Source organism: Cervus canadensis, chromosome 13 (assembly GCF_019320065.1).
Source record: "Cervus canadensis isolate Bull #8, Minnesota chromosome 13, ASM1932006v1, whole genome shotgun sequence".
In the NCBI taxonomy this organism is placed as follows: Eukaryota; Metazoa; Chordata; class Mammalia; order Artiodactyla; family Cervidae; genus Cervus; species Cervus canadensis.
The window spans coordinates 56,056,642-56,084,334 of NC_057398.1; the positions used below are offsets into that span (position 1 = coordinate 56,056,642).

A 27,693-nucleotide genomic window follows, 5' to 3' on the forward strand; every position below is an offset into this window, starting at 1 on the left:
CCCGTTTCTATATGGCAGTGATTATAGGCAGAGGTTATACTGACTTGAAAAGCATTTTGCATTGTTATATCTGATTGTGTTTTGTTATTCTGTTTTTTTTTTTTTAAGATGATGGTAAAATAACGGCTACCATCTTAATCCTTTTTATACTTCAGTAGAGTTAACTATATTCACATTGCTGTGAAACCCATCTCCAAATCTTCTTCATCTTGCAAAAGTGAAAATATATATCCTTTAAACAACAACTCCTCCATCCCCTCTCTCTCATTCTTGGTTAAACCACTATCCTGTTTTCAGTTTCCAGGAGTTTGACTGCCCTAGATTCTTCACTTAAGAGGAATCCTACAGTATTTTCTGCTTTGTGACTGACATTTCCTTAGTATAATGTCTTCAAGGTTCATTCATGTTATAGCATATGTTGGAATTTCCTTCCTTTCCAATGCTGAATAATATTCCATTGTACATATATATACCATATTTTATTCATCCATCAGTGGACAATTGATTGCTTCACCTTTTTGGCTATTGTGAATAATGCTGCTATGAACATGAATACACAAATACCTCTTTGAGACTCTGCTTTCAGTTCTTTTGGCTATATACCCAGAAGGGAAATTGCTGGATCATAAAGTAGTTCTATTTTTAATTTTCTGAGGAACTGTCATACTGTTTTCCATAGCAGCTGCACCATTTTACATTTGCACCAAGAGTACACAGAGGTTCCAGTTTCTCCACATCCTTGCCAACACTTGCCTTCCTTTTGTGTTTGTGTCTGTGATAGTAGCCATTCTAATGGGTGTGAGGTGATCTTTCATTATGGTTTTGATTTGCGTTTTCCCAATGACTGGCAACACTGAGCATCTTTCATATGCTTGTTGGACATTTCTACATCTTCCCTGAAGAAATGTCTAAAAATCTCTGCTTAAGTAAGTTCTTTATCCATTATTAAATCTTTTTATTGTTGTTGCTGAGTTGTTGTTTTTTATATATAATCTGAATATTAACCCCTTATCAGATATACAATTTGCAAATATTTTATCCCATTCTATACATTGCATTTTCACTCTGTTGATTGTGTCCTTTAGTGTACAGAAGATTTTAATTTTGATACAGTCCAGTTTTCTAAATTTACTTTTTTCCTCTGCCTTTGGTGTCATATTCAAGAAATCACTGCCACATGAAATGTCATGAAGCTTTCCTCCATGTTTCCTTCTGAGAATCTTATAGTTCAGCTTTTTGATCCATTTTGAGTTAATTTTTGTATATGACATAGGATATAACTTCAACTTCATGCTATACGTTTTTTTTAAGTGTGTGTGTGTGTATGTGTAAATGAATTGTATTCAGGCTATCTGAGCTTGGGCATTCCTATAAGTTAGCTCTTCACTAACTTATCTGAAGTAAAAAATACCACTCTATTCCAAATCAATGTAATAAATATTTCCTTAAAAACCTTAAAAACCTTTCCTTAAAAACCTCACACAGATTTTAGGTGATATATCTAAAAGGGAAAGCTTCATTTCTGAATAAAAAGGTATCATCACAGAAGAAATGAAGATTTAGAATTTCAGGAGAAAACTTGTCTCCTGAAAGCTGACAGCCAGTTTTATGAAAATAACTGTGGTAGAAACATATAGAATTTCAATTACGTATATGCACAAATTCTACAGTGCCATGAAAAGTCCATACTAAGTATTCTCTATCATGGGCATCAAAAGAATCTGTATTTCTGAGACAGCTTAGTATTTAGTGAAAATAAGGCAGCTGGTATACAGCACATAGAAATAATTACATACACATATTTATTGGTGATTGTTTGACATAGCCTTTACCCTTATGAGAATATATATGCAGTTGCCCATAGATATTGATGTTCAACAAGTAAGGGAAGTGTGCCAAGCTTGTCAAGGAATGCCAGATAGTCTGCAGAGAAGTTGATGCAGACAAAACATCAGTCTGGCTGTTCTTCCCCAGAGAGTGTTTTTCCCATCTGTTTAAAAAATGAAGATCCTTTTTAATTTTATATTTTCTCACTTTGGTGGTGTTGTTAAGAAAATAAGAAAATAAAGTTTGATAATGAACATTTTCCATCAATTACCAGTGCCATACGTCCTCTAAAAACCTACATACATATGAATACATACAATCATATATATACATACACATATATGACATATGTAATATATGCAACACATTGCATAAAATTTTATGTGTATTGACATATATGTTGGTCTGATATACTTTATATATTCAAGCTTAACCCCCTCTTGAAAGAAAACACAAATATTTTTGACCAGGGAAAGACTGAATGAAGACACCACAGGTTTTGATATCTACATATTCTTGCATTGTTTCAGACAGCATTAGGACAGTTATTTCCATTGCTTATAATCACACTGTTTGATGTTTTCAGTGTTCTCCCCTAAAATGTTTTAAACAACCCTTTCTACATTCTCGTCATCTGGATCTCATCCCCATGCATGCAAGATATTCACCCACGTGGCCCTCCAACTGTACAAAATTGTTAAGGGAACTTAAGGATGATTTACTTAAAATTCCAAGCAGTTCAATATACTGGCAAGAGGGACTAATTTAAAAGTAGAATTATATTTCTTTTAAAATGCCTTTCTACAAGTTAGCTGTCATTGTTAGTAGTTTTATGAGCTATTTTCAGGGATTTATATAAGTAAATTTTGACAAGTAAATTTTTTTTAAAGGGCCTCTGAAGTGACTTCTGAATCAGAACAATGTCTGTTTGGGTGGGTGGCCAAGTGGGATTCTGTGACTCTGCCATGAAGATTGGACTGAGACTTGCCTTGGCACAGTTTGCCCACAGAATTAAGCTTTTCCTCTAGAGCCGCCTGAGTGAAAACAACTTCCCCCCAGCACCCTAGAAAGCTTCTTTGCACCAATTAGGGGGGATTTAAACTGAACAAAAGTGAATGTCAGCTGAACATTTAGATAATACTTCAGGCATTAAAAACCAATGGATGTAATAGAAAAAGGTGAAAGGAGACACAGATGGAGACAGAGTATTACATTTGGGGATTAGAGGTTGTCTGCTAAACTTTAATTACAATTGCACCTAAGATTTTTAATGATATGAGATTAACTCCATACATATTTCATTTGTATGTTGCTTTTAGACACTGTTGAAAACATCTAGTCAGGACAATAAAATCTTAGCTAGACTAATTTTCTTTTGACCAATGAATTGACATTGCTAAACCGAGCAAATAGCAAAAAATCTACTTGTGAGTGCACATTCAGTCAAATTCAACTCTTTGTGGCCCCATGGACTGTAGGCTGCCAGGCTTCTCTGTCCATGAGATTCTCCAGGCAAGAATACTGGAATAGATTGCCATGCCCTCCTGCATGGGATCTTTCTGACCCAGGGACGAAACCCACGTTTCCTGCGGCTCCTTCAATGCAGGCAGATTCTCTACTGCTGAGCCACCAGGGAAGCCCTTAAGAACCTACTTGGCAGTTGTTTAGTGGTTTCTTCTTCAGCATCCATTTCCTCTCCTTCCAGCTTCTTCTTTCCTAGCAGAATCCAACTGAGTTCAGATATCTGCTTTCTACATGGCGTATCATGAGAAAGTGCTCCTATCCTCAGCTCTACGAAATGGACCTTAATTTAAGCAAATCCTGACAACCCCACTTCTCTCACCAGCAACTGGTTTAGAAATGGGCACGTGACCCAAATCTAGTCAGCAACACATGAATGAGAGCCTTCCGGCGTGGGGGGAGGGGAGGACCTTTAGGAAGGTTTCTCACTCAAGAAAAAAAGATGGTTTTTCTGATTCCCCTTGACGATGTTGTGTCTGAATGGAATGCATGGCACTTCTAAAGCCATCACTCAGTCAGAGTGAAGTTGGTCTGAGAGCACAGTCAGCCCTTTTAGGGTGGTAGGGCCACGGGTTGGAATGAGCCTGAGTCCCTAACAGCTTAGCTGTGTGGTGGAGGAGCCAGTGCAACCTCTGGACTTCTTATTACGTGAGATAATACATGTATTTATTTACTCAGTTTATAAGTCTGTATGGGGGCTTCTATGGTGGTCCGGTGGTTAAGAATCCACCTTGCAATGCAAGGGACTTGTGTTCAGTCTCTGGATGGGGAACTAAGATCCCATATGCCACAGGGCAACTAAGTCAGAGCCCCACAACTTAAGAGCTCTTGTGCCTTATTGAAAGACTTCGCATGATGCAGCAAAGATCCCATGTACTGCAACTAAGACTCAATAGCCACTGAAAGAAAACTTTAAAATAATCTTTTTTAAAAAGTCTATATACATCGGGCTAAATGTTTGCACTAACCCCACCCCCAGCCACAAACAAGCTTATATTTGGAAATCCTAATGCCATATGTGATGCTATTAGGAGGCTGGGCCATTGGGGGTGGTTAGGTCATAAGGGAGGAACCTTCATGAATGGGAATGATGACCTTATAAAGCCCTAGAGAGCTCCCTTGACCTTTCTGTCATCTGAGGACATAATGAAAAGTCATCACAACCCAGAAGAGGACCTCCACAAAAAGGCAACCAGGCTGGCCCTTTGATCTTGGACTTCTAGGCTTTAGAACCATGCAAAATAAATTTCTGTTCTTTATAAGCCACCCAGCCTGTGGTGTTTTGTTATAACAGCCCAAATGGACAAAGACAGAGTCAGTGTTTTCTATCACATGCAGTTCCAAAGCATCTAAACTGATAAAATGTCCTCTTAAAATAGACATCAAGCAGTAAGTTATTATTTAGTTAAATATACACTGTTCTTTTGTAAGAAAAGCATATCATAGAGAAAGAGTGATATAATAACATTCCCTCTTTTTCTTCTCCAAGGTGTCAAATCCAAGGATTATTTTTTAATGTCCTTCTTTAACCAATTATTTTCATTGCCAAGTCCTATACAATCAAAAAACATTCCTGTGGCGATTTTCCAAAGCCATATCATACAGCCAAAGTTTCCATTTAAAGTATAAGTTTCGTCCCCCGTGGGACATACTAAATTTAAGGAAGGGTGGCTGTTCAAAGTATAAGACTACGCAATTCTCAACACCCTAAATGACCAAAAGGAGGAAAAAGATGCAAAAATAACATTGCGAATGTTAGTACTTAAAAGTAGGAAGAAGCCCAAATTCACTTCACAAACTAAGAAATATTAGCCAGGAAAAATATAATTTAGGTCGGAGTCAAATCTACAAATTTAGGTCAGAGCTGACTCCTGGTTTTGAAAGAGTAAAGCTGAGTGATAGGAAGTAAGTAAAGGAAATTCTGAGAAATCTTCTGGTCTACTCTCATCTGGGTTTAGATTTCCTCTAATGAAGCACAGATTGGTCACTAGAATGCAAGCTCCTTCAGGGCAGGAATTTTTGTCTATAATGTTAACCACCATATCCTAGCATTTACAATAATATCCAATGAATGTTCTTTGAACTAATAAATACATATTCTGTCATCTTGGTGGAATTGGACCCCTGCATAAGGGTGTCAATAAGTTTAGAAAGAACAGATGTGGTTTTCTCTACATATTTACCCAAGAGAAAGAGCTGCTGTAAACTTCAAATTAAAAGTATGTATATTGTTAACAAAGTCAGAGAAGTTTAACTCAGTATGACTTTATTTCTAAGGGAGCTGGGGCCACAGAGCATAGTTCTGAAAACTCCTATGGAAGGCGGAGACAGTTGGGAGATTTCCGGGAGAGATTACATTGATTGTAAAAAGACAAGTGATGAAGTCTTTCTTGTGCTGTGCCTTCTCTTTCTTCTGGCACATCTTGCTGTGGTGTGAGGAAGAACTGTCTTGTTCTCTGGCAGCCATCTTGTGACCATAGGGTGAAAGGGTCAGGAAAAAGGCCGACATGCTAGGAATGACAGAGTGAGCAAATAGAGAAGGCCAGATCCTTAGTGACAGCCTTGGACAGCTATACCAAACCAGCGAGCACTTTCCCAACTTTTCTTTGTGAGATTTATAACTGTTTTACCTGTTTAAGTGACAGTTGATCAGGATTTCTATAGCCAAAGTCACTCTGTACTGATGATTCTAAACTTTAACACATTTCAGAAAAAGTCAGAATATATTCCATTATCATACATTATCTCTCATTCAAGGTAACAAGTTTATGAATTCAGTTGACCATGCAAGAAAAAAGCAAAGACAAAAATAAGGCTGTGTTTATGATGACAGGGGCTAATAAAGAGGGACATATAAGAAATGTTTCAGAGATGGACTCAATAGAACTTGAGGACTAGATTTAAGAAGGTTTAGATTAAGAAGTGAATAAAAATGATTCTATTGTTTCTTGTTTATGGGACTGGGAGAAAGCTGTCTTCTTAGTTATAAGGTGAACATCAGGAGTAGAAGCAGAAGTCGGGGGAAAGGATGATTAGACTTCTAACCCTGGAGTTAATGCTCACAAGATGAAGTCAATGAGCAGATAGATATCTGGCAAGGAAATCTTGGTCTGTTGTTCAGAAGCAAGATGGGTGTTTCAGTTGCAAATTATAAATCAGACACGTGGAGGGGAGTGTTTGACAGTTTCCATGGTGTAAAGACTCTAACCATGACCAATGTCAAGCTATCAGCTTGCAAAATTTCTGTAAAATTCACAATTGGGAGATAGTAAAATTGGCTCTAAGACAACTCAGGAGTAGAATAATCACTTGTATTGGAATTAGAGGTACATGTATGAACTCATCTCATATATGCATATGTGTAATATATGTATTCATATAATGTAAATATAAGCAAATGTATATATTAATATATTGTATAATACTCATATGTATATATAGATAATCTATAATATACATAAGTATATATACATATACCTAAATACAGTCATTAATGTGTGTATGTATATACATAAATTCATCCCCAGTTCTTTCCACTAGGTCCTGGAAACAAATATCCTAAAGAATGAGTTTACTCAGTGTCCAGATCTTGGTTTCTGAATTTTATGTTACAGTAAATCAGAACCAGGAGTCTTTGGAGAAATAATTGATTTGGTGGCTTGGGCAAGAAAAATACAGGATGTGCCTGATACATATTTTGTGAGCTGTAAAATAACACAATGTTCAAAGAGGGAAAGGAACCTGTGAAAAGAACATTGAAGCCATCTCAAAAAGGCACTCACTGGCCAATTCTGGGAAAATTTTCAGTATCCAAAGGAAATGACAGCATCATATTACAACCCATTGAATAATGTAGGAAGCCATGAGTTGATTTTGATATAAGCAAATAAACAAATTAAAACTTTGATGAAGAATAATATCTCGCCATGATTTCATATTACCTCTTCCATAAAATACTTATGAATTGCAAAATGGACAGAAGTAACCTTATAGTGAATAATTCTTAAGTCACCATACTGATAAAATGATCAAAATAAACATATCTAAATATGGGCTATATTGAAACCATGAGCCATTTGATAAGATACAATGAGGAGTAAACATTGTCAATTGTATATTTCTGCATAAGAGTAATTAGCCCAAATGTAATTGTGAGGAAATATCAGAATATCTCAGTTTATAAGAATAACTAGCCTATGGCAACCCACTTTGTCCTGGGAAATCCCATGGACAGAAGAGACTGGCAGGCTACAGTCCATGGGGTTGCAAGAGTCAGACTTAGTGACTAAACCAGCCAGGAACAGGGCTGAAGACCAAGACCAACCAAAAGTTTCAAGAGTATCAAAGTGACTTAAGTCAAGGAAGTGTAGGAACTCCTCCAGGACAAAGGCAATTAAACAGACATAGTGACTAAATGTAATGAGTTATCTGTGGATTTTTTTTTTTTTTACTATAAAGGATATAATTGAACACTTGATGAAACTTGAGTGGGTACCCAATCTAATGAGAATTAAATAGAAGTAATGTATTATTTTGAACTTCTCAATTATTATGGTTATATGAAATTCTTGATTATTACAGATCTGCAGAATGTTCTTGCTTATAGAAAATATACACCAAAGTATTGGAAATGATAGGGCATCTTGCTGGCAACTCACTCTCAAATAGTTCAGGAAAAAAGTTCTTTGTATGGTACTTGCAACTGTTTTTTATATAAATTTAAAATTGTTTTAAAATATACACTGTCTGTCCTACCTTCCTAATTGTTATAATGCAATAAGAAGACATTAAATTAGTTTTCCAAGTTAACTATTTCATTGTATACAAAATTTTAACTGAACAAAACTCTTCCTTATTTATTAAATTTTTTCCCTCAATTCCTGATATTTTTTTTCTTATGTCAACCATCCAAAGTAGTTTGGAAATTGCCTACTTGATGTGTGAATAGAGAAAATGAGGGGGAAACAGTCACTAAATGAGGGGGAATAGTCACTAAAAGAAGGATACCTGTTGAATATCTATGTCATGCAAGACACCACACAAAATACATCACATGCATTTCGGAGTTGTTAGCAATGAAGCTGGACCAGGATTTCAGTTTATCCTGTATTCAGCTCACCCTGTATTTTTTAACTACCTATTATCCCAAATAGGCTCCATATCAGCTGCCAACATGATTCAGGATACAGTGGCTATTCGGAGTGCTGTGTCCAGAAGGATGAAGAAACTACCTGGCCAGGTAGTTTCTCAGGGAAAAATGCCTTGCCTGATGATCCATGTCTGCTGGGGTTGGGTGGAGAGTAGAATGCAAGTAGTATATTTACCAACATTTTGACTGTAAAATGTTGTCTTCCTGAAAATTAAATCTAACCTCATGGGAAACTAACGTTAAAGAAAGGACCATATCCCTGAATTCTTAATTTTTTCGGCCACGCTGTGCACTTTGTGGGGTCTTAGTTCTGGATGAGGAATCAAACCTAGGTTCTCGGCAGTGAGAGTAGGGAGTCCTAACCTCAGGACTGCCAGAGAATTCCAATTAAATTCCTATAAATAAATGGAAAAGGACATCCAAAGAAATCTAACAGTTAAAGAAGCCAGCAGGAAATGGTAATTATGTTATCAGCCATTCATTGCTTTTCTGTTGCCTATTCTTTTTCTAATGCCAGTCACTTTACTAGGTGTGAAAGTCACTCAGTTGTGTCTGACTCTTTGTGACCCCATGGACTGCAGCCCACCAGGCTACTCTGTCCATGGGATTTCCCAGGCAAGAATACTGGAATGGGTTGCCATTTCCTTTTCCAGGGGCTCTTCCTGACCTAGGGATTGAACTTAGGTCTACTGCATTGTAGGCAGATTCTTTACTATCTGAGCCACCAGGGAAGTACTGAAGAGGAAAAAAATAAATACCCCTTGCCTTTGAGTTCAAAATTCACAGTTGGTGGGACCAACATGTAACAAATAAATACAGAAACATGGAGAACACAACACCTTCTTCTGTCAAAGACAATTGGGCAAGATTGGGTCACTCAAAATCTGTGTCTTAAGTGTTTAGAGTTTGTCAGTTGAAGGAGGAAGGGAGAGTATTCCAAGTGGAGGTAAGAATATGCTAAAGGTAAAGTTGTGCCAAAGGTAATAGGTAAAGGTAAAGTTGAACTGTGGTGTTGAAGAAGACTCTTGAGAGTCCCTTGTACAGTAAGGAGATTCAACCAGTCCATCCTAAAGGAAATCAGTCCTGAATATTCATTGGAAGGACTGATGCTGAAGCTGAAGCTCCAATACTTTGTCCACCTGATGTGAAGAACTGACTCATTTGAAAAGACCCTGATGCTGGGAAAGATTGAAGGCGGGAGGAGAAGGGGATGACAGAAGATGAGATGGTTGGATGGCATCACTGACTCAGTGGACATGAGTTTGAGTAAACTCCGGGAGTTGGTGGTGGACAGGGAGGCCTGGCGTGCTGCAGTCCATGGGATCACAAAGAGTCGAACACAACTGAGTGACTGAACTGAACTGAACTGAAAGTTGTGAAAATGTTTGGTGTGTTTAAGGAATTTTGGGGTGGCAGAAATATCACGCATGTGTGTGTGTGTGTGTCTGTGTGTATTCACATGCACTATGACTTGGGAGAAAGGAAGAGCAGGAGATAACACTAAAATAGTAGCTAGGTACTATGTTGTAAAGGGATTTACTGCTTAACTTAAAAAAAAACTTTAATTTTTCTCTAATGACAGTGGGAAGCCTGCCCAAACAGTGGAGTTGTCAGGTAGAAGAGGTGGCCATTAACTCTGATGGCATGCTGGAGAATGAAGACAAAAGAGGCCAGAGGCAGACTGATCACCAGAACTAAGGCAGAGATGATGAGTTGGTTTAGAGGCCAAAACGGAAACATCTTTCATTGATATAACATCAGAAGGCTTTGTTAACTGACTTGATGAAAAGATGAGAGAGGGGGAAGAGTAGGGTATGACACAAAGATATTAGTATGCTGAAGGAAGGTCATGGAAGGCAGATCACAACAGAAGTAGGTTCTGGAGTGGACAACAAAGTAATCCTTCTCCACTTGCTGTGCTGGGCTCTTTATATACAATCTCCTAAAAAATCCATTTACAGGTGAGGGAACAGAAAGTTGGAGAGATATTTTTTTTTTTAATTCAAATCACATTTGGAAAGTGTGAACATTTTGCAATGTTTTGAAAATACAAGATGTATCTTGGCTGTCTGACAACCAGGTGGGAAGCTCCAGCAGGAAGTGTAAAACACAGATGTGGAGTGACAATGAGAGCCTGGGACCAGAGATTTAGCTATGGAGCCAGCTTTTCAAAGCCATAAAGTAGAAGATCACCCCAGAGAGAGAATACAGTCTTCAGGGTGGAAGACTTGAGTCACCAGAATCAGGGGTTAATCAAAGTGTCGCGTTCTATAAAGATATCAAGTAAGATAAAGACTGGAGTAGGCTATGGGATTCAGAGGTTAGAACTCTGATAGAAATGGTTCTGATGTAAAGATGGAAGTCATTACAAAGTCTTAAATCTGTGCCAGTACTTAAAAATGAGGCTGGGTCTGCTATTACACGAGGCAGAGACCACTACATTCATTTAGCAAAATGGTTAGAAATGGGGCCAAAAGGAGCCTGAATAGAAAACGTCTACAAAGGAAAGGAAATGGCTCTGAACCTAAAATGTTTGAAATTTATCTGAATATTTAGCTATATCTTCTGGATATAATGTGGCATAATGAAAGTTTCGGTTCTCCTTATTCAGGACTATGCGTACGTCACCAACTGTCTCTGGATCTCAGTTTCGGTATGTGTAAAACCATCATCCCTGAATTCCCTCCAGCAATAAAATTTCTTTGATTCTATGGCAGAACTAAGACAATGTTAACTGGATGCCTTAATACACACTTGATGTTTCGCAGGATAATTAAGAAATGTTAAAAAAAATTTTTAGCTACTATTTGAAATCAGTATATTTTTTCATTTGCCATTTAAAAATTCTGGTTCGAAATTTAACCAGAGATTTATTGCTGTTGAGGTGAAATTTTTAAAGAGAACCATTTATTTGCTTCTGCCAATTGCATGCTGTGAACTTAGGTTTTAAAACTTCTCTCTTGCTATATGATAGAGAAAATGGTTTAATACTTAATGACCAATGGGAAAGACTTCCGTTGCTCAGGAACACCCCCACCCAATTTTTAAATAATTTTATTGGCAAAAGAAAGCATACCAGAAGTGGCCAAAATTAATATGTCAAGTAACTAATATGTCAAATGTTTCTATAATTTCTATTGGACAAACCATTAACTGACTAGAAAAAATTGAGGTGGGAAGAAAGAAACAGAAAATGAAAACAGAGTGATTTTTTACTTAAAATAATACTATGGCCTTAAGAGTAGGTAGTGAAATGCCAAAATAAAACAAACAAATAAGTTTGAATTTTTTACAATAACAAAAACTGAAATAACAAGCTGTTTTGAAATCAGCTCTAAAATGAATTCAAAATAGAATAAAAAAGCATCAAACTTTCTCATCACTTCTTAAAAAAAAAAAAAAAAAGGAAAGAAAGATCCCAGAGGCTCTGAACTAAACTATTGGCAAAAACACATCTCTTAATGGGCATTTTGCCCAAAATATGATTTCTTCAAAACAGGATGTCCACTATTCATCATAGACCCATTAATTCTATTCCCAATATAAAAATCACATATGGCTTTTGCAACCAATCCAAGACTAAAAGGTCGAAATAATATCACAAAGGTAATGTATATAATAACTTGAGGATAGCACAAAGAAAGTGTATTTTAAAATAATATTTTACATTTTAGTAAAATATCCACCCAATATTTCAAATTAAGTTTCACACTCATTTTCTAGAAAGGAAAGAACGAAGCTTTGCAGGGTGGTGAGCAGAATTTGAGGGAAGTCCAAGGGAAATGGCAGCAAACACATTGAACAAATTGTATGGTCAAATGGTCTTCCAGTTTAGTTGCTCTTAACAAGGAGAAATTATATAATAGGGACAAACCTGACTCCACATTAGATCTAGTCTTCCTCCTGTGCCAAGTCATGCTGGCTCTGCACCACTGTTGCCCATACCCTGAACTACAGAGTTGGGGCTCTGACCTCCGTTTACATAGAGATAAAAAAGTTGCAGAGCAGAGAATAACAGTTGTCTTGTTGGAGATTTATAGGAACATATTGACCTGACCTGCATGGGCAGCTGCAAGAACAGAGGATTCCTACACCAAGAAGTTTGCCACGACTAACCACACCTCTCCTTCACCTTGCCTTTAAAAGTGTTTTGCTGAAACCCTTCAAGGAGTTCGGAGTTCTTTGGCCACGAGCCACCTGTCTTCTTGCATGGCTCTGCAATAAACCTTTCTCTGCTCCAGACTCTGAGTTTTCATTTTGTTTGGCCTCACTGTGCATCGGGCATACAAACTTGTATTCAGTAACAAGTAGGGAGGCTGTTGTGGGCTAACAAATGGGATCCAGACAACTATCCAGTAGGTGCCCTGTTCATCGCTAATTCTTCTCCAGTGGAATGACCTTGGTCAATCTCAATCGTGGGCCCACCCCTTTAGAATAACTGATACTAACACTCCTTCTGTAGGAGCAGAAGAATCTTTTCTCTTTCAGACAATAGTTACAGAGACAAGTACCTGTCTTGAATATGAAGGAGTGAAATTCACAACTTGTTTGAAGGCAAGTCTTCAGAATGTTCTCCGGTTCATCTGGTAGATGGGGAGGATCCTGCACGGATGCTCCCCAGGGAGGAACAGAACAGCTGGGCTGGCTTATGGCTCAGACCCTCTTCCAGTCTCTTATCCCAAACTTAGATCTATTTGAAGAAAGGAGTAAAAGGCCTTGGAGCTTTGTTTTACTTTTTTGCAGTGGATCCTGCCTGCTTTCAGGGAGCTTTGGCCCTCTGGGAAAATTTCTCTGAGACAATTTCCCATGGGAAACCACAGATAGGTCATTGACTGCCATTGAGGCTTTCATTGTCCTATACTTGGTTGACAATGCTGATGAGGTTGATCCCCTAAAGACTGAGAAACTGACTCCAACAATCTAAATAAATTATTGAATGCCTCCCAAAACAAATGTGACTTCTTGATTGCTACTGCGTGGAGTTACTCTCCCTCAAGACGCCCCTGTGACCCTCCTGTCTCCTTTCACTGACCTCAGCTGGTTTAAGGAACAAGATGGTTAGGGCTAGGTAACATTGTTGTGTTCCCAAAAGGGATGAGAAGTCACAATCTATCAAATAGGTTAGGGAATGTCTGGAAGAGAAGCAGATTCAAACTTCTGTAGCTCTAGTGCATACTGGCAACTACGTTACCATCCAACTGGGTCCCATTAGTGAGTTTATGGCCAAATTCAACTGCTGGGGTTTGGACAGAGTTCACAGTAACAAAGGGAAGTTAATATGACCCACAGAGTGGAGTCCTCTGTGCTGATTCAATGTATTATTGTTCTGGCTTCCACTGCTGAATGTGTAATGTTTTACATGCTTATATTGTAAATGCCGATAAGATCCAAAAGGGGTTCTTCCTGTTTGGGAAGAGCTGCATGTAGAGAGGTGCTGATACTTCTGGGGCCCTACATCTTCAGTGATCCCTTTGAGCTACAAGTCTCTGTGATGATGATGTTGCTAACAGGAGCTTCCAGCAAAGGGAGGTGGCTTCCACTTGGAGATGCCACTTAGGGTTTAGACTCATTGCCTCCTCGACACAACTACCAGTTTCATCTCTTCTGAAAGCAACTCTCAGCTTACTATTGAACTCTTATTGAAACTGAGTGCCTGACCCCTGGAGGAACTGTGATTCTCTGCCCTGGTATTTCCATTTTGGGATAGACTGACAGACTCAGTGACTAACAAAGTGAAAAGGATCCAGTAATGGAAATGGTACCTTCGAACATGCGGCCAGCCTGGCCCCAGAAGCATCTTGGCGCTACATGAAAAAATGGCAGCTATTCCACTCCCCACCTGTAGCAAAGTTGCTGGCTCAACGGCGCCCTTGATTCACAGAGGTTCCCCATAATGTCTGGGCCTGCTTCACTGATGGTTTGGCTAAGCTGACATCTGGTGATGTCCACTGGGCAGCTGCAAACGGTCAGGCTCAGGGCCAGCTTATTCAGAATTCAAAGTGGACAGGGTCAATCTGCTCAAGAAACTCAAGGTCATTATTATAGCTCTGGCAAATATGACACTTGATAAATCTCATTATATTTTTACTGATTCTTGGGTTGTGGCCATGGCCTGATTATTTGGACGGTCACTTGGAAAAACCACAGACTGGAAGATTCAAGACAACCCCCTTTGGCACTGCTAACATAGGAAACAAATAGTGCCTGCTGATTGAACCGTCTGAGTCATGCATGTAGGGGGACCCATTTGCTGCTGAAACCGACTGGAATCAAGCTGCTGGTTGAGCCTGTAGTGCCAGACTGTCAGTGTTGCTTACTTGAACCATCATTAGACTAGACAGGTGACACATCAACCATTATGTTGGACACAAAGTAAAAGAACTTATGTTTTTGATCCACAGGCTACCCTTGCATGCCAAACTTTTGAGTCCTGACTAAAGCTGACCTAGTTGTCTGACAGCAAAGGCAAGCACATGGCAGGGGCATCGCCCATACTTGGTCCTGACACATTGATTACAGCTGACCTTTGACCTCTTCTTGGGGTTAGCAGTGGTGCCTCACTGCTTATTAATACTTGTTTAGCCTGTGTGTTGCCGTTTCAGTGGGTCATGAAACTAATCTGTTATATTTTTGGCTTTTATTTCTGGACGACTTTCAGTCTGGCAATGGTGTCTTTTGTTGCAAAACAATTCAACAATGGGCTGGTAGTCAGGTATTCGGCAGGCTTTGAACACTCCCTGCAGTTCACTGGGATTTGGTATTGTTGAGAATTCAGGGATTCTTTCTTATCAAAAATGGACTCAAAAGACGTCTGGCTCTGCCTCCTTCACTTTCTTCTGGTCCACACACCTTGGTAAGGCAGTCTGGTCAAGGAACACAGCTGTCCTCAAAAAGGGACCATCTCCTCTCAGCTGTTTTCCTGAGTAAAGAATAAACGGTCAGAACAAAAGTGCTGAGAGATTATATAAAGCTCTTTTGAGATTTTGAAGTTCTTCTTGACCACAGAGTGTGATGCTTCCTCTTTTCCCTATTGGCAATCAGGCAAGTCTGGTTGGTAAACCTTCTGGAGGCTACATATAAAAGCAGACAGGGAATTCAAATTACTCTGATTTACAAATAAGGATTTATTTCAATGACATGATCTTAGATAAGTAAGATGACTAATTGGCTGAGCACAGTGTTTGCTGAGTCCTTCTGTAGTGAGGAGCCAAAGTGGGAGGCATGATGGGTCTCTGCAGGTTTTATAAAAATACCTTTGTCCTGCTTGTACCCAACCTGCCTGGATGAAAGGTCTGGGTGCAAGTAATGGTCAACTAGAGAAAAGATGAAGTTACAGCTGCTGGAATAGGACATATATTAGGAATAAATGGAGAGAAAGCAAAAGGAAAGAGCGTGTTTAACTCCAGGAACTTATAGGAATGAGAGGGACATTGATGTCTTCAGGACTACCCCTGGAGCTTTCCTCAAGCTTAAAAACACCCTGGTGAGTTCCCCAAACTGTTACAAGCATCTTAAATTTAATTGACTGCTGGGCCTGCCACCTTCTTGAACCTCACAGAAGATTCAAGACTTGCTTACCAGTCTTCTTTACCAGTCAATCCAAAAGGAAATCAACCCTGAATATTCACTAGAAGGACTGATGTTGAAACTCCAATACTTCCAGCACCTGATGCAAAAAACCAATTCATTGAAAAAGACCCTGATACTGGGGTAAGACTGAAGGCAAAAGGAGAAAGGGGCAGCAGAGGATTAGATGGTTAGATAGCATCACCAACTCAATAGTCATGAATCTGAGCAAACTCTGGGAGACAGTGAAGGAGAGAGGGGACTGGCATGCTGCAGTCCATGGGGTCACAAAGAGCTGGACATGACTCAGCAACTGAATAACAACTTCTTAACCTTACTAAGTCTGTGGAAACAGCTGGGATGGCCCCCAGCTCCTGAAGAAACCCTTCCCTAACAAAAAACACCTGTCAGCATACCCCACCCTTTGAGTTCTCTCTTCTACACTCCTCCTCATAACTGTCCCTTTTTCATTCTGTGGTATGGACAAATGCCACACACCAGGTGGTGTGGATAAAGAGCACAGACCAGGGTGCCTTCCCTTGGGGCATTTCCTGCAAAAACAAAGACTAAACTCAATTGTTAAACTGAACTGAGAACTTGGGCTTCTCAGCTGGTCAGGTCATGCTGGAGATAGTTATCTGTGTCCTTGGCTGATGGAGGTCCCATTTGAAGGGCCTGATAATTGTAATGTAGGTATTAACTTGTATCGCTGGAAAACAGTGACTTTCACCTGCCATAATAGGCTTTCAAGTGTGTTAGGAGATACCACAAATAGCTCATGCAGGTCTAGGATGATTGGAGATCGCTCCAAGATGAAGCTACCTTGATTATTTGGGTGAGCTTAATAGAGAGATGATAACCGATTTGTTATTTACGTACAGCCTAAGGGATGTGATCTTACAATGGAAACCACCCACTTTGAAAAACTGGTATGAAATCTGTGCCTATCTTGAGTTAAAATGGATCAATGATGCTATTTCATTCCTGGAAGTGTTCAGGTCCACTTAAATTCATGGCTGTGGCTGTTGTGGAGGTTACATTGTCTGAGATTGTGGCCTCACAGGCCAAGGCGGAGTCTGTGCAATTGCTCCCGCAGTGCCTGGGTGAATGCTTCAGTCTGAGTAGGAAGGTTAATGCAGAAACATAAGGACAGCTGGCCTCCTAAGGCTCATCCTAACTAGGTCACAGGATTTGTCTGGCTGGATTGGACCCCGGCCCTGGGATCCACAGCTGAGAGCAGTGCTACAGGTTGACTTCATTCTGGCATTTGGAATCCTGTTCACAGTAGCCTTAATGCAATGCTGTAGGAAACTCACTGAGATGATCGGGTTGCAGCTAAATGGCAGAATTTAACAAATATGACACAGATAACACATGTGGGGGTGTGCATCTTATCCTCAGTGTAGGAATAGGCTGAGACTACACTTCCCTTCAGAAGACTATACCCGTGTATACCCACAGAAACTATTTCTAAAGGGTAAATTATAAAGTAGAATCAAAATATATGTAACAGTACATTTGTTCTCTGTAAATATAATTCTAGTTTTTCTCGTGTTAAAATTATACACAAAGTTTTGTGAAGCAGCTGTCTTTGTGTATTATATAAACTGAGTTTTCTTGAAATGTCTGGATGACTTTGGTAATTCTGTTCTCTTATGATGTATTAAGAAATTCCTTTTATATGGTAAAGACTTATGGTTTAAGCATATTCTGGCTGAGTGATATCTGGATATTTTATTTTACATATCAAACTACCATAAATTGTCAACAGCCAAATTGCTAGTATGCTTCATATTTTGTTCTGAGTACATTTTGCCATATTTTAACTGAAGTAATTAACTTCCTATAAAGAAAACATTTAATTTTCTACCCACTGATGGTGAGCCTTCTTGTTCAGTCTTTAGTTGAGGAAAAAATGCCATTAATAAACATTTCACTTAAGGATTACAAAGCCAGTAAAGCCCATTATAAAAATTCAAACATTAGAAATATAGAGTAAAAAGTGACTGTCTTCTTTCACTTACATACTAGTTTTCTCTCTCCTCTTTTGCAAAATTCCAATCTCTCCAACAGATAAACACGTATAATTTATTGTGATACTGATTTATGCTTTCCTCTTGTTGCCATTCTTCCTCTCCCAGGTAAAAAAGTCTCAAGACTGTTCCAACTCTCTTGCCTTAGGAAATGTTTACGTGGGTGAAGCAACAGAACAGTAAGAAAATGGCTGAGTGGTTTTAAGAGACCACCGTATGGATAATAGTTATCTCAAGGTGAGTGAGCACTGGATATTGGAGGGACTCCCTTGAAGATACTGCTCTATGCAAGGGGGCCCCAGACTGGCATAATTTGGAATGAGGTAAAACAGTAAAAGATAACTAAGGCTGAATATCCTATCAGCCTAATGTGTAGGGGACTAGAACTGGATGGAAGATTATCTACATAAAATATTTAGATATATCTTCTACATGTAGATCAAACTGTGAAGACAGATTTATAACCATTACATGCACACATCCTGCTACCTCTGGTAAAACAAGTCTAGCAGTACCTTCAATTTCTATAACTTTATTTTAAAGGTTTTTACATGTGCTATAAAACTTGATCCTAAACACTTTTACAAAGGAGTAATCTGTGGCAGAGGCTGAGATTTATTCCAGCATACCTAATTATTAAGGGCTTCCCAGGTGGTACTAGAGGTAAAGAACCCACCTGCCAATGCAGGAGATGTAAAGAGATGTGGGTTCAATCCCTGGGTCGGGAAGATCCCCTGGAGGAGGGCACAGCAACACACTCCAGTATTCTTGCCTGGAGAATCCCTTGGATAGAGGAAACTGGCGGACTACAGTTCATAGGGTTGCAAAGAGTTGAACACAACTGAAGCTACTTAGCACACATGCACATAATTAAGTTCTAGGACAAACATTCACCAATTAAATCTAGATTCCTTTCTCTTATACTCTATTTGGTATGTATATACTCAACATATATAAGCCTGACACCCTTATCTATGATACGTACATATGCTACTCTTAGGGCAAATTGCAGCCAAAAGGGCTTTCAACATGAGAACATGAGTGATACCACATATATTCAAGTCAGACCATTTAAAATTACAAGAAGTTGAAGTTCATTAAAAGCTTAAGATAATTAAAACACTGCAGAGTCTTCTCTGAGGGCATTTTGGACTTTCCAAGTCTCAGTCTCTCTTCTCTCCTTCTGTTTCTTCCTCCATCCCTCCCTCTTCAAATTTATAGTTTATAGCTTCAAATAAAAGGAGAATAAGGGACTTCTGCTTTTAACTAAGATAGCCAAGATGGAATAAGACGGACCAGGTTTAGTTTTTGGCCTGAAACAACTAAGAAGCTGGGCCACATCTGTATTTTCAGATACTGGGCACTGGTACTACAGGATGGTCATCTTTTAGGAAGGTTTAAGTGCCCAGCTTATTGTGTGAAGAGTTTTTTAGGCCACAGCGTGGAGAGGAGACTCAGAGGGAGCTGATGGAGTCCAGAAGATCGAGAGGCTTAGAGTTACAGAACAGAGGATTAGAGAGTTGCAAGAGTGCCAGGGTTCTGCAGAAGGCCCTCTCAAATCTTTAGCAGACTGTTCACCATCAGATATGTGTAAGAAAAGTTACCTAAAAGGAACAATCGCTGAGGCTCAGAGAGGGCTGGGAAAAGTCTGAGTTCCCACCAGACAGTGTGTGCAACCTCACAATCCAGTATCAGCGAGGGTCTAAAGGAAGCTAGAGGGGCTACAACAATATCACACAAGGAGTATTTCAGAGCCTCCTCCCCTCCAAAAAATCTATCAGGGATAAAGATGATCATTTCATAAGGAAAAAGAGGCCAATTCATCAGAGGAACATAATCGTCTTACATGTTTATGCATTTAATAACAGTCTCAAAATACATAAAGCAAAACCTGAAGGAATTGCCAAGTGAAACAAATTCACAGTTACAGTTAGAACTTTCAATCCTCCTCTTGCAATAATTTATAAAATAAAGAGGCAGAAAATAGGTAAGGGTACAGTATATTTGAACAAAAATATCAACCAACTTGCCCTGACAGATATGTATAGAATATGCCACCTAACATGAGCAGCATGTACTGTTTTCAGGGGTACACAAAACACCAAGACAGACCATATTCTGGGCTATAAAAAAAGTCACAATAAATGTAAAAGGTTTCAATTCATATAAGAAATACTTTCTTAACCATACATTAGAAATCAACAGCAAAGATCTTTAGAAAATTGCCAGTATATTGAAACAAAATAACACAATTTTAAACAACCCAAAGCATAAAGAAGAAATCAAAAGGGAATTTAGAAAGATTTGACCTGAATGAAAGTGAAAACACAAAATATAAAAACCGTGGGATGCTTCTAATATAAAACTTGGAAGATTTATAGCACTAAAGGAGTATTTTAGTTGAAGAAAATATGAGGAAATTTTAGTGACCTTGGCTTTCTTAAGATTGCTTAAATAGGACTTCAAAAGCACAGACTATAAATTTTAAAAAATGAATAAACTGGACTTCATCAAATTAAAAACTTCTGTTCTTTGAATTACACTCTAAAGAAAATAAGGCAAGCCATGGATTAAGAAAATATTGGTAAAACATCTATTTAACAAAGGATTTTTATCCAGCATATATAAACAGCTCTTACAATGCAATAAGAAAAACAGCCTAATAAAACACACACGAAAGATATGAATAAAGATATCATCAAAGACTTTATATAGATTGCAAATGAGCATATAAAAATTGCTTTAAGAAAAAGCAAATTAAAAACACAAAGTGTTATACTATACACCCACCAGAATGGACAAAATTTTTTTAAAAGACGGGCTATACGGAGCACTGACTAGGGTCCGGAGAGCAACTGGAACCCTAGGGTTGGAGCAGGGCAGCAGTCTGGGTTCAGAGAACAGGGGCTCTGCTGGGACCAGAGAGCCTGGGTTTTAGTCTTCGCTCTTGAGGCTTTGGGAAAGTCTGTGTTCCTTCTATCACTATTATCAAATACCAGGAACAACTGGTTCTGCTTACTTCATCAAGCTCTAGTGATGATCAGGTGAGACAATGGGAAACCACTTTGTAAACATGGGGTCCAATGTTATTTGGGCTTCCCTGTTGGCTCTGCCTGCCAATGCAGGAGCTATGGGTTTGATCCCCGGGTCGGGAAGATCCCCTGGAGGAAGAAATGGCAACTTGCTCCAGTATTCTTGCTTGGAGAATCCCACAAGCATGACAAAGAGCTGGACACAACTGATTGACTGAGCATACACGCACTAATTTTATTCTTTCAAAAATAAAATAAATGTGAATACATACATAAACATATTTTTAAAAAGGCAATTTAAAGAAAATGATAATGAAAATAATACCATGCTAAAATCTTTTCATGATTTCTCACTGCTGTTAAGCTAGTTTAATTATTGTAAAATTTCAATATTCAATTATTTACAAGGCCTCCAAATATTTAAAAAGAATTTGACAAATAATACAGAGATGTTTGCCCAAATTAATGTTTACCATTAATAAGATCACACTACTCCCTATGGTGCTCAGTATGTCAAAAACAAGTAAGTCAGTAAACTGTTGATATTTCTTAATATTTTAATAAGTATTCATCAAATCAGAACTAGACAGTAAAAAACACTGTTCATAAAGACATTACTTGTATATTAACTCATCAATCTTGACTTAGTCCGGTAGCTTTGTAAGAATCCATGACTTTAGTTTCTCTAGTTCCGCTTTACTTAACTCATGGTAAACACCTGGAAAACTATGAAACTTTGTGCTCACTCCCAGAGATTTTAACATTGAATTTGTCTCTTCACCCCAAGAATGAAGAACTAACTCATCTGCAGTACCATGACACTGAAATAATTCAGGAAGAACACCGTCATTTTTCTGAAGAGCCTAGAGAAGAGGATATAAACATGGAGAAGTTTAAGAAATTCATTTAAGAGCAGTATATATTCTTGGAAGTCAGGGAGGGCAGAAACATCTCAATTTAATAAAGCTTCAATATCTAAAGGGGAAAAAGTGGTAGTGGCGGCGATGCCCAAGGTATATACTGATGGACCAGGCTCAGGAGCCCAGCTGGCTGAGGGCTCTACAGGAACCGCGGTTGTGTGGGACCTGCACTCATTCCGTAGAGGGCTGTTTCAACAACAGTCAAAGCATTTCCTGAAGAAACCCTGTGTCTTGGGAAGACAACCCTTTTTGCACAGAGTGGAGAGAGGGAGGAACACAAGGGAAAAATGGCATTCTTGTTCTCGTTTCTGTACCTGCTGGTTCTATTCCTGGTAATGAGGCTGTATCACTATTATATTCCATTCATAAATTAGGAATAATGCTGCAAAATAGGTGTCAGCCATGTAACTTATTCTTTGGTTTGATTAAGTCATAATCAGCAAACCAAGCTATAATCATCTACATTTTTAATATGTATACAGGACGCATATATATTACATACATATTTTTTATCCTTTCCCCTTTGAGACTTTGATTAACAATATTCTTTGTACAAGGCATTTCCTAAACAAGAATGACCAGCTGGAATTAATCAATATAGCTAATTTGCCCATGAGTTCCCAGGAATGCTCTGTGAAGCAACCGTTATTGTGTAATTATCAATGTCATTTTACTTTCAATGTGTGTATGTCTCATTTTTTTCCTTCTGTTTTGCTTTCTAAATCTGAAACTTACCTGGTAAACAGCAGATGTTTTATTCAGAAAACTAGAAAGAGCAAATACTCCTGCCACATCTTGATGATTTCTATATGCTAAATGCATTGCCATGCACCCTCCCATAGAAAATCCTCCTAAAAGAAGCAAAAATTGACTTATCAGTAAAATCAGAATAATGATAATTTGGAACAAGATATAGCTATGCCAATCTTCCATAAATATCTGGAGACCTAAAAGTGATACAATGCAAAAGAAAAATTTAGTCTATTTTAGATCTTATGGAAAAAGACCTGCCACGAGTAAATAACACTATTCCAACTACATCATCACTAGTAAAATAATTTGCTATAAAGGAACTAGAATTGTACAAAGAAATAAAGTTTTGTCATCAAGTAAAAATATTTATCATAATTCAAAATATATGAGTCATAACACAAGTGTTATTTACTTAAACGTCTAATGTCTACTTATATTTAGTTTATACTTATAGAAGTACTCATACTACAATTAATAACATGCACCTTTTTGTCTTAGTTGCCAAACTATAAGCTAGAGTTTTTCATATAACAGATGCTTAGTGATCTTTGCATTAGGAAGGATGATCAAAAATTTGGTGAGCTAATTAAAACATCTTTATATTATCATATTATTTTGGAAACTAACGTGATGGTACAATTAAAACATATATACTTATATGTACTTTTAAAAAAGTTTGGAAAAAATTTATTCACTTAACAAAATTTTATTGTCTTTTATGAGCCAATCACTGTCATTGGAGTGACACCAGTCACTGGAGATATGCAAATTAAAATACATGGATCCTTCTGTTCGAGGGGAAAGAGACACATCACAAAATGTGGAAATGGGGACATGTCATGACACAGCAGAGAGGGTGGCCCAACTTAGAGATGTGGTGTGTTATTCCCCAGCTTGACTGAGAATTAAAAGACCCATCTCATGATTTAAAAGAAATCCGTATGTTATAGAGAGCAAGCCTGCAGGGACACAGTTTTTATTTTTGGAGAAATTCAAGAGCGTAAATAATACTTTTGCCAAATGTACCTAAGCAAAACATTGAATGTGACTAGTGTGACTGAGGAACTAAATGTTAATTTAATTTTACCTAGTTAAATTTTGAGTTTAAATACTCACATGTGGCTAGGGGCTAAGCTAGAGGACAACGAAGTTCTAGATAACCTAAGCTGCATACCAATGACTGGAAAAAAAAGCTTCAAAAATTCACAAATTGAGCAAAAATGGAATTAATGTTTTATTAAGAAAATAAGGTAGCTAAGATAATTAAGACACGCCCGAGGTCAGGGGCGGCGGCTGAGTGGAGCTACCCCACCTCCAAGGAGCAGTGGCTGTGTGGGCGCAGGAGGGCCGGGAGGAGCTCCTCCACGTTCAAGGTCAGGAGGGGCGGCCGTGAGGAGGTGCCCCTCGTCCAAGGTAAGGAGCAGCGGCTTCGCTTTGCTGGAGAAGCCGTGAACAGATACCCCACGTCCGAGGTAAGAGAAACCCAAGTAAGACGGTAGGTGTTGCGAGAGGGCATCAGAGGGCACACACACTAAAACCATAATCACAGAAAACTAGCCAATCTGATCACAGGACCACAGTCTTGTCTAACTCAATGAAACTAAGCCATGCCGTGTGGGGCCACCCAAGACAATCGGGTCATGGTGGAGAGGTCTGACAGTGGTCCACTGGAGAAGGGAGTGGCAAAGCACTTCAGTTTTCTTGCCTTAAGAACCCCATGAACAGTAGGAAAAGGCAAAATGATAGGATACTGAAAGAGGAACTCCCCAGGTCGGGAGGTGCCCAATATGCTACAGGACATCAGTGGAGAAATAACTCCAGGAAGAATGAAGGGGTGGAGCCAAAGCAAAAACAATGCCCAGTCCTGGATGTGATTGGTGATAGAAGCAAGGTCCAATGCTGTAAAGAGCAGTATTGCATAGGAACCTGGAATGTTAGGTCCATGAATCAAGACAAATTGGTAGTGGTCAAAAAGAAGATGGCAAGAGTGAATGTCGATATTCTAGGAATCAGTGAACTAAAATGGACTGGAATGGGTGAATTTAACTCAGATGATCATTATATCTACTACTGTGGGCAGGAAACCCATAGAAGAAATGGAGTAGCCATCATGGTCAACAAAAGAGTCCGAAATGCAATAATCGGATACAATCTAAAAAACGACATAATGATCTCTGTTCATTTCCAAGGCAAACCATTCAATATCATGGTAATCCAAGCCTATGCCCCAACCAGTAACGCTGAAGAAGCTGAAGTTGAACGGTTCTATGAAGACCTACAAGACCTTTTAGAACTAACACCCAAAGATGATGTCCTTTTCATTATAGGGTCCTGGAATGCAAAAGTAGGAAGTCAAGAAACACCTGGAGTAACAGGCAAATTTGGCCTTGGAGTACGGAATGAAGCAGGGCAAAGGCTAATAGAGTTTGCCAAGAGAATGCACGGGTCATAGCAAACACCCTCTTCTAACAACACAAGAGAAGACTCTACACATGGACATCACCAGATGGTCAACACTGAAATCAGATTGATTATATATATTCTTCGCAGCCAAAGATGGAGAAACTCTATACAGTCAGCAAAAACAAGACTGGGAGCTGACTGGCTCAGATCATGAACTCCTTATTGCCCAATTCAGACTTAAACTGAAGAAAGTAGTGAAAACCACTAGACCATTCAGGTATGACCTAAATCAAATCCCTTATGACTACACAGTGGAAGTGAGAAATAGATTTAAGGGACTAGATCTGATAGACAGAGTGCCTGATGAACTATGGACGGAAGTTCGTGACATTGTACAGGAGACAGGGATCAAGACCATCCCTGTGGAAAAGAAACACAAAAAGGCAAAATGGTTGTCTGAGGAGGCCTTACAAATAGCTGTGAAAAGAAAAGTGAAAAGCAAAGGAGAAAAGGAAAGATATCCCCATCTGAATTCAGAGTTCCAAAGAATAGCCAGGAGAGATAAGAAAGCCTTCCTCAGCGTTCAATACAAAGAAATAGAGGAAAACAACAGAATGGGAAAGACAAGAGATCTCTTCAAGAAAATTAGAGATACCAAGGGAACATGTCATGCAAATATGGGTTCGATAAAGGACAGAAATGGTATGGACCTAACAGAAGCAGAAGATATCAAGAAGAGGTGGCAAGAATACACAGAAGAACTGTCCAAAAAAGATCTTCATGACCCAGATAATCACGATGGTGTGATCACTCACCTAGAGCCAGACATCCTGGAATGTGAAGTCAAGTGGGCCTTAGAAAGCATCACTATGCCTAGTGGATGTGATGGAATTCCAGTTGAGCTATTTCAAATCCTGAAAGATGATGCTGTGAAAGTGCTGCACTCAATATGTCAGCAAATTTGGAAAACTCAGCAGTGGCCACAGGACTGGAAAAGGTCAGTTTTCATTCCAATCCCTAAGAAAGGCAATGCCAAAGAATGATCAAACTACAGCACAACTGCACTCATCTCACACGCTAGTAAAGTAATGCTCAAAATTCTCCAAGCCAGGCTTCAGCAATACGTGAACTTCCAGATGTCCAAGTTGGTTTTAGAAAAGGCAGAGGAACCAGAGATCAAATTGCCAATATCCGCTGGATCATCGAAAAAGCAAGAGAGTTCCAGAAAAATATCTATTTCTGCTTTATTGACTATGCCAAAGCCTTCGACTGTGTGGATCACAATAAACTGTGGAAAATTCTGAAAGAGATGGGAATGCCAGACCACTTGACATGCCTCTTGAGAAACCTGTATGCGGGACAGGAAGCAACAGTTAGAACTGGACATGGACCAACAGACTGGTTCCAAATAGGAAAAGGAGTACATCAAAGCTCTGTATTTTCACCCTGCTTATTTAACTTATATGCAGAGTACATCATGAGAAACGTTGGGCTGGAAGGAGCACAAGCTGGAATCGAGATTGCTGGGAGAAATATCAATAACCTCAGATATGCAGATGATACCACCCTCATGGCAGAAAGTGAAGAGGAACTAAAAAGCCTCTTGATGAAAGTGAAAGAGAAGAGTGAAAAAGCTGGCTTAAAGCTTAACATTCAGAAAACTAAGATCATGGCATCCGATCCCATCACTTCATGGCAAATAGATGGGAAGACCATGGAAACAGTGGCAGACTTTATTTTGGGGGCTCCAAAATCACTGCAGATGGTGACTGCAGCCATGAAATTAAAAGACGCTTATTCCTTGGAAGGAAAGTTATGACCAACCTAGAGAGCATATTAAAAAGCAGAGACATTACTTTGCCAACAAAGGTCCGTCTGGTCAAGGCTATGGTTTTTCCAATGGTCATGTATGGATGTGAGAGTTGGACTGTGAGGAAAACTGAGTGCCGAAAAATTGATGCTTTTGAACTGTGATGTTGGAGAAGACTCTTGAGAGTCCCTTGGACTGCAAGGAGATCCAACCAGTCCATCCTAAAGGAGATAAGTCCTGGGTGTTCATTGGAAGGACTGATGCTGAAGCTGAAGCTCCAGTACTTTGGCCATCTGATGCGAACAGCTGACTCATTGGAAAAGACCCTGATGCTGGGAGGGATTGGGGGCAGGAGGAGAAGGGGACGACAGAGGATGAGATGGCTAGATGGCATCACCGACTCGATGGGCATGAGTTTGAGTAAACTCTGGGAGTTTGTGATGGACAGGGAGGCCTGACATGCTGTGATTCATGGGGTCGCAAAGAGTCGGACATGACTGAGTGACTGAACTGAACTGAACTGAAGATAATCAAATGTGATATTTAATTCTAATGTGGTATAGATCTTAAAAAAGTCATACAAAGACAAAATGCAAACAAAAATAGGTTGGTAAGAAAAATATATTTAAAAATTATTATAAAAGCACACTACTGAGAAAATTTTACACATTAAATGCAC

At 39.0% G+C, this 27,693-nt stretch overlaps 1 protein-coding gene across 1 annotated transcript in view; it reads right to left on the reverse strand.

Moving 5' to 3' along the window:
• Positions 1-19,933: 19,933 nt before the first annotated feature.
• Positions 19,934-27,693, reverse strand: part of LYPLAL1 (lysophospholipase like 1) — a 34,378-nt gene continuing 26,618 nt past the window's right edge. The window contains exons 4-5 of the mRNA XM_043485388.1: positions 22,784-22,899; positions 19,934-21,991 (exon numbers count right to left, since the gene is read on the reverse strand). Coding sequence (XP_043341323.1) covers positions 21,773-21,991; positions 22,784-22,899 — 335 coding nt within the window. The 3' untranslated portion in view covers positions 19,934-21,772. The remainder of the gene's footprint in view (positions 21,992-22,783; positions 22,900-27,693) is intronic.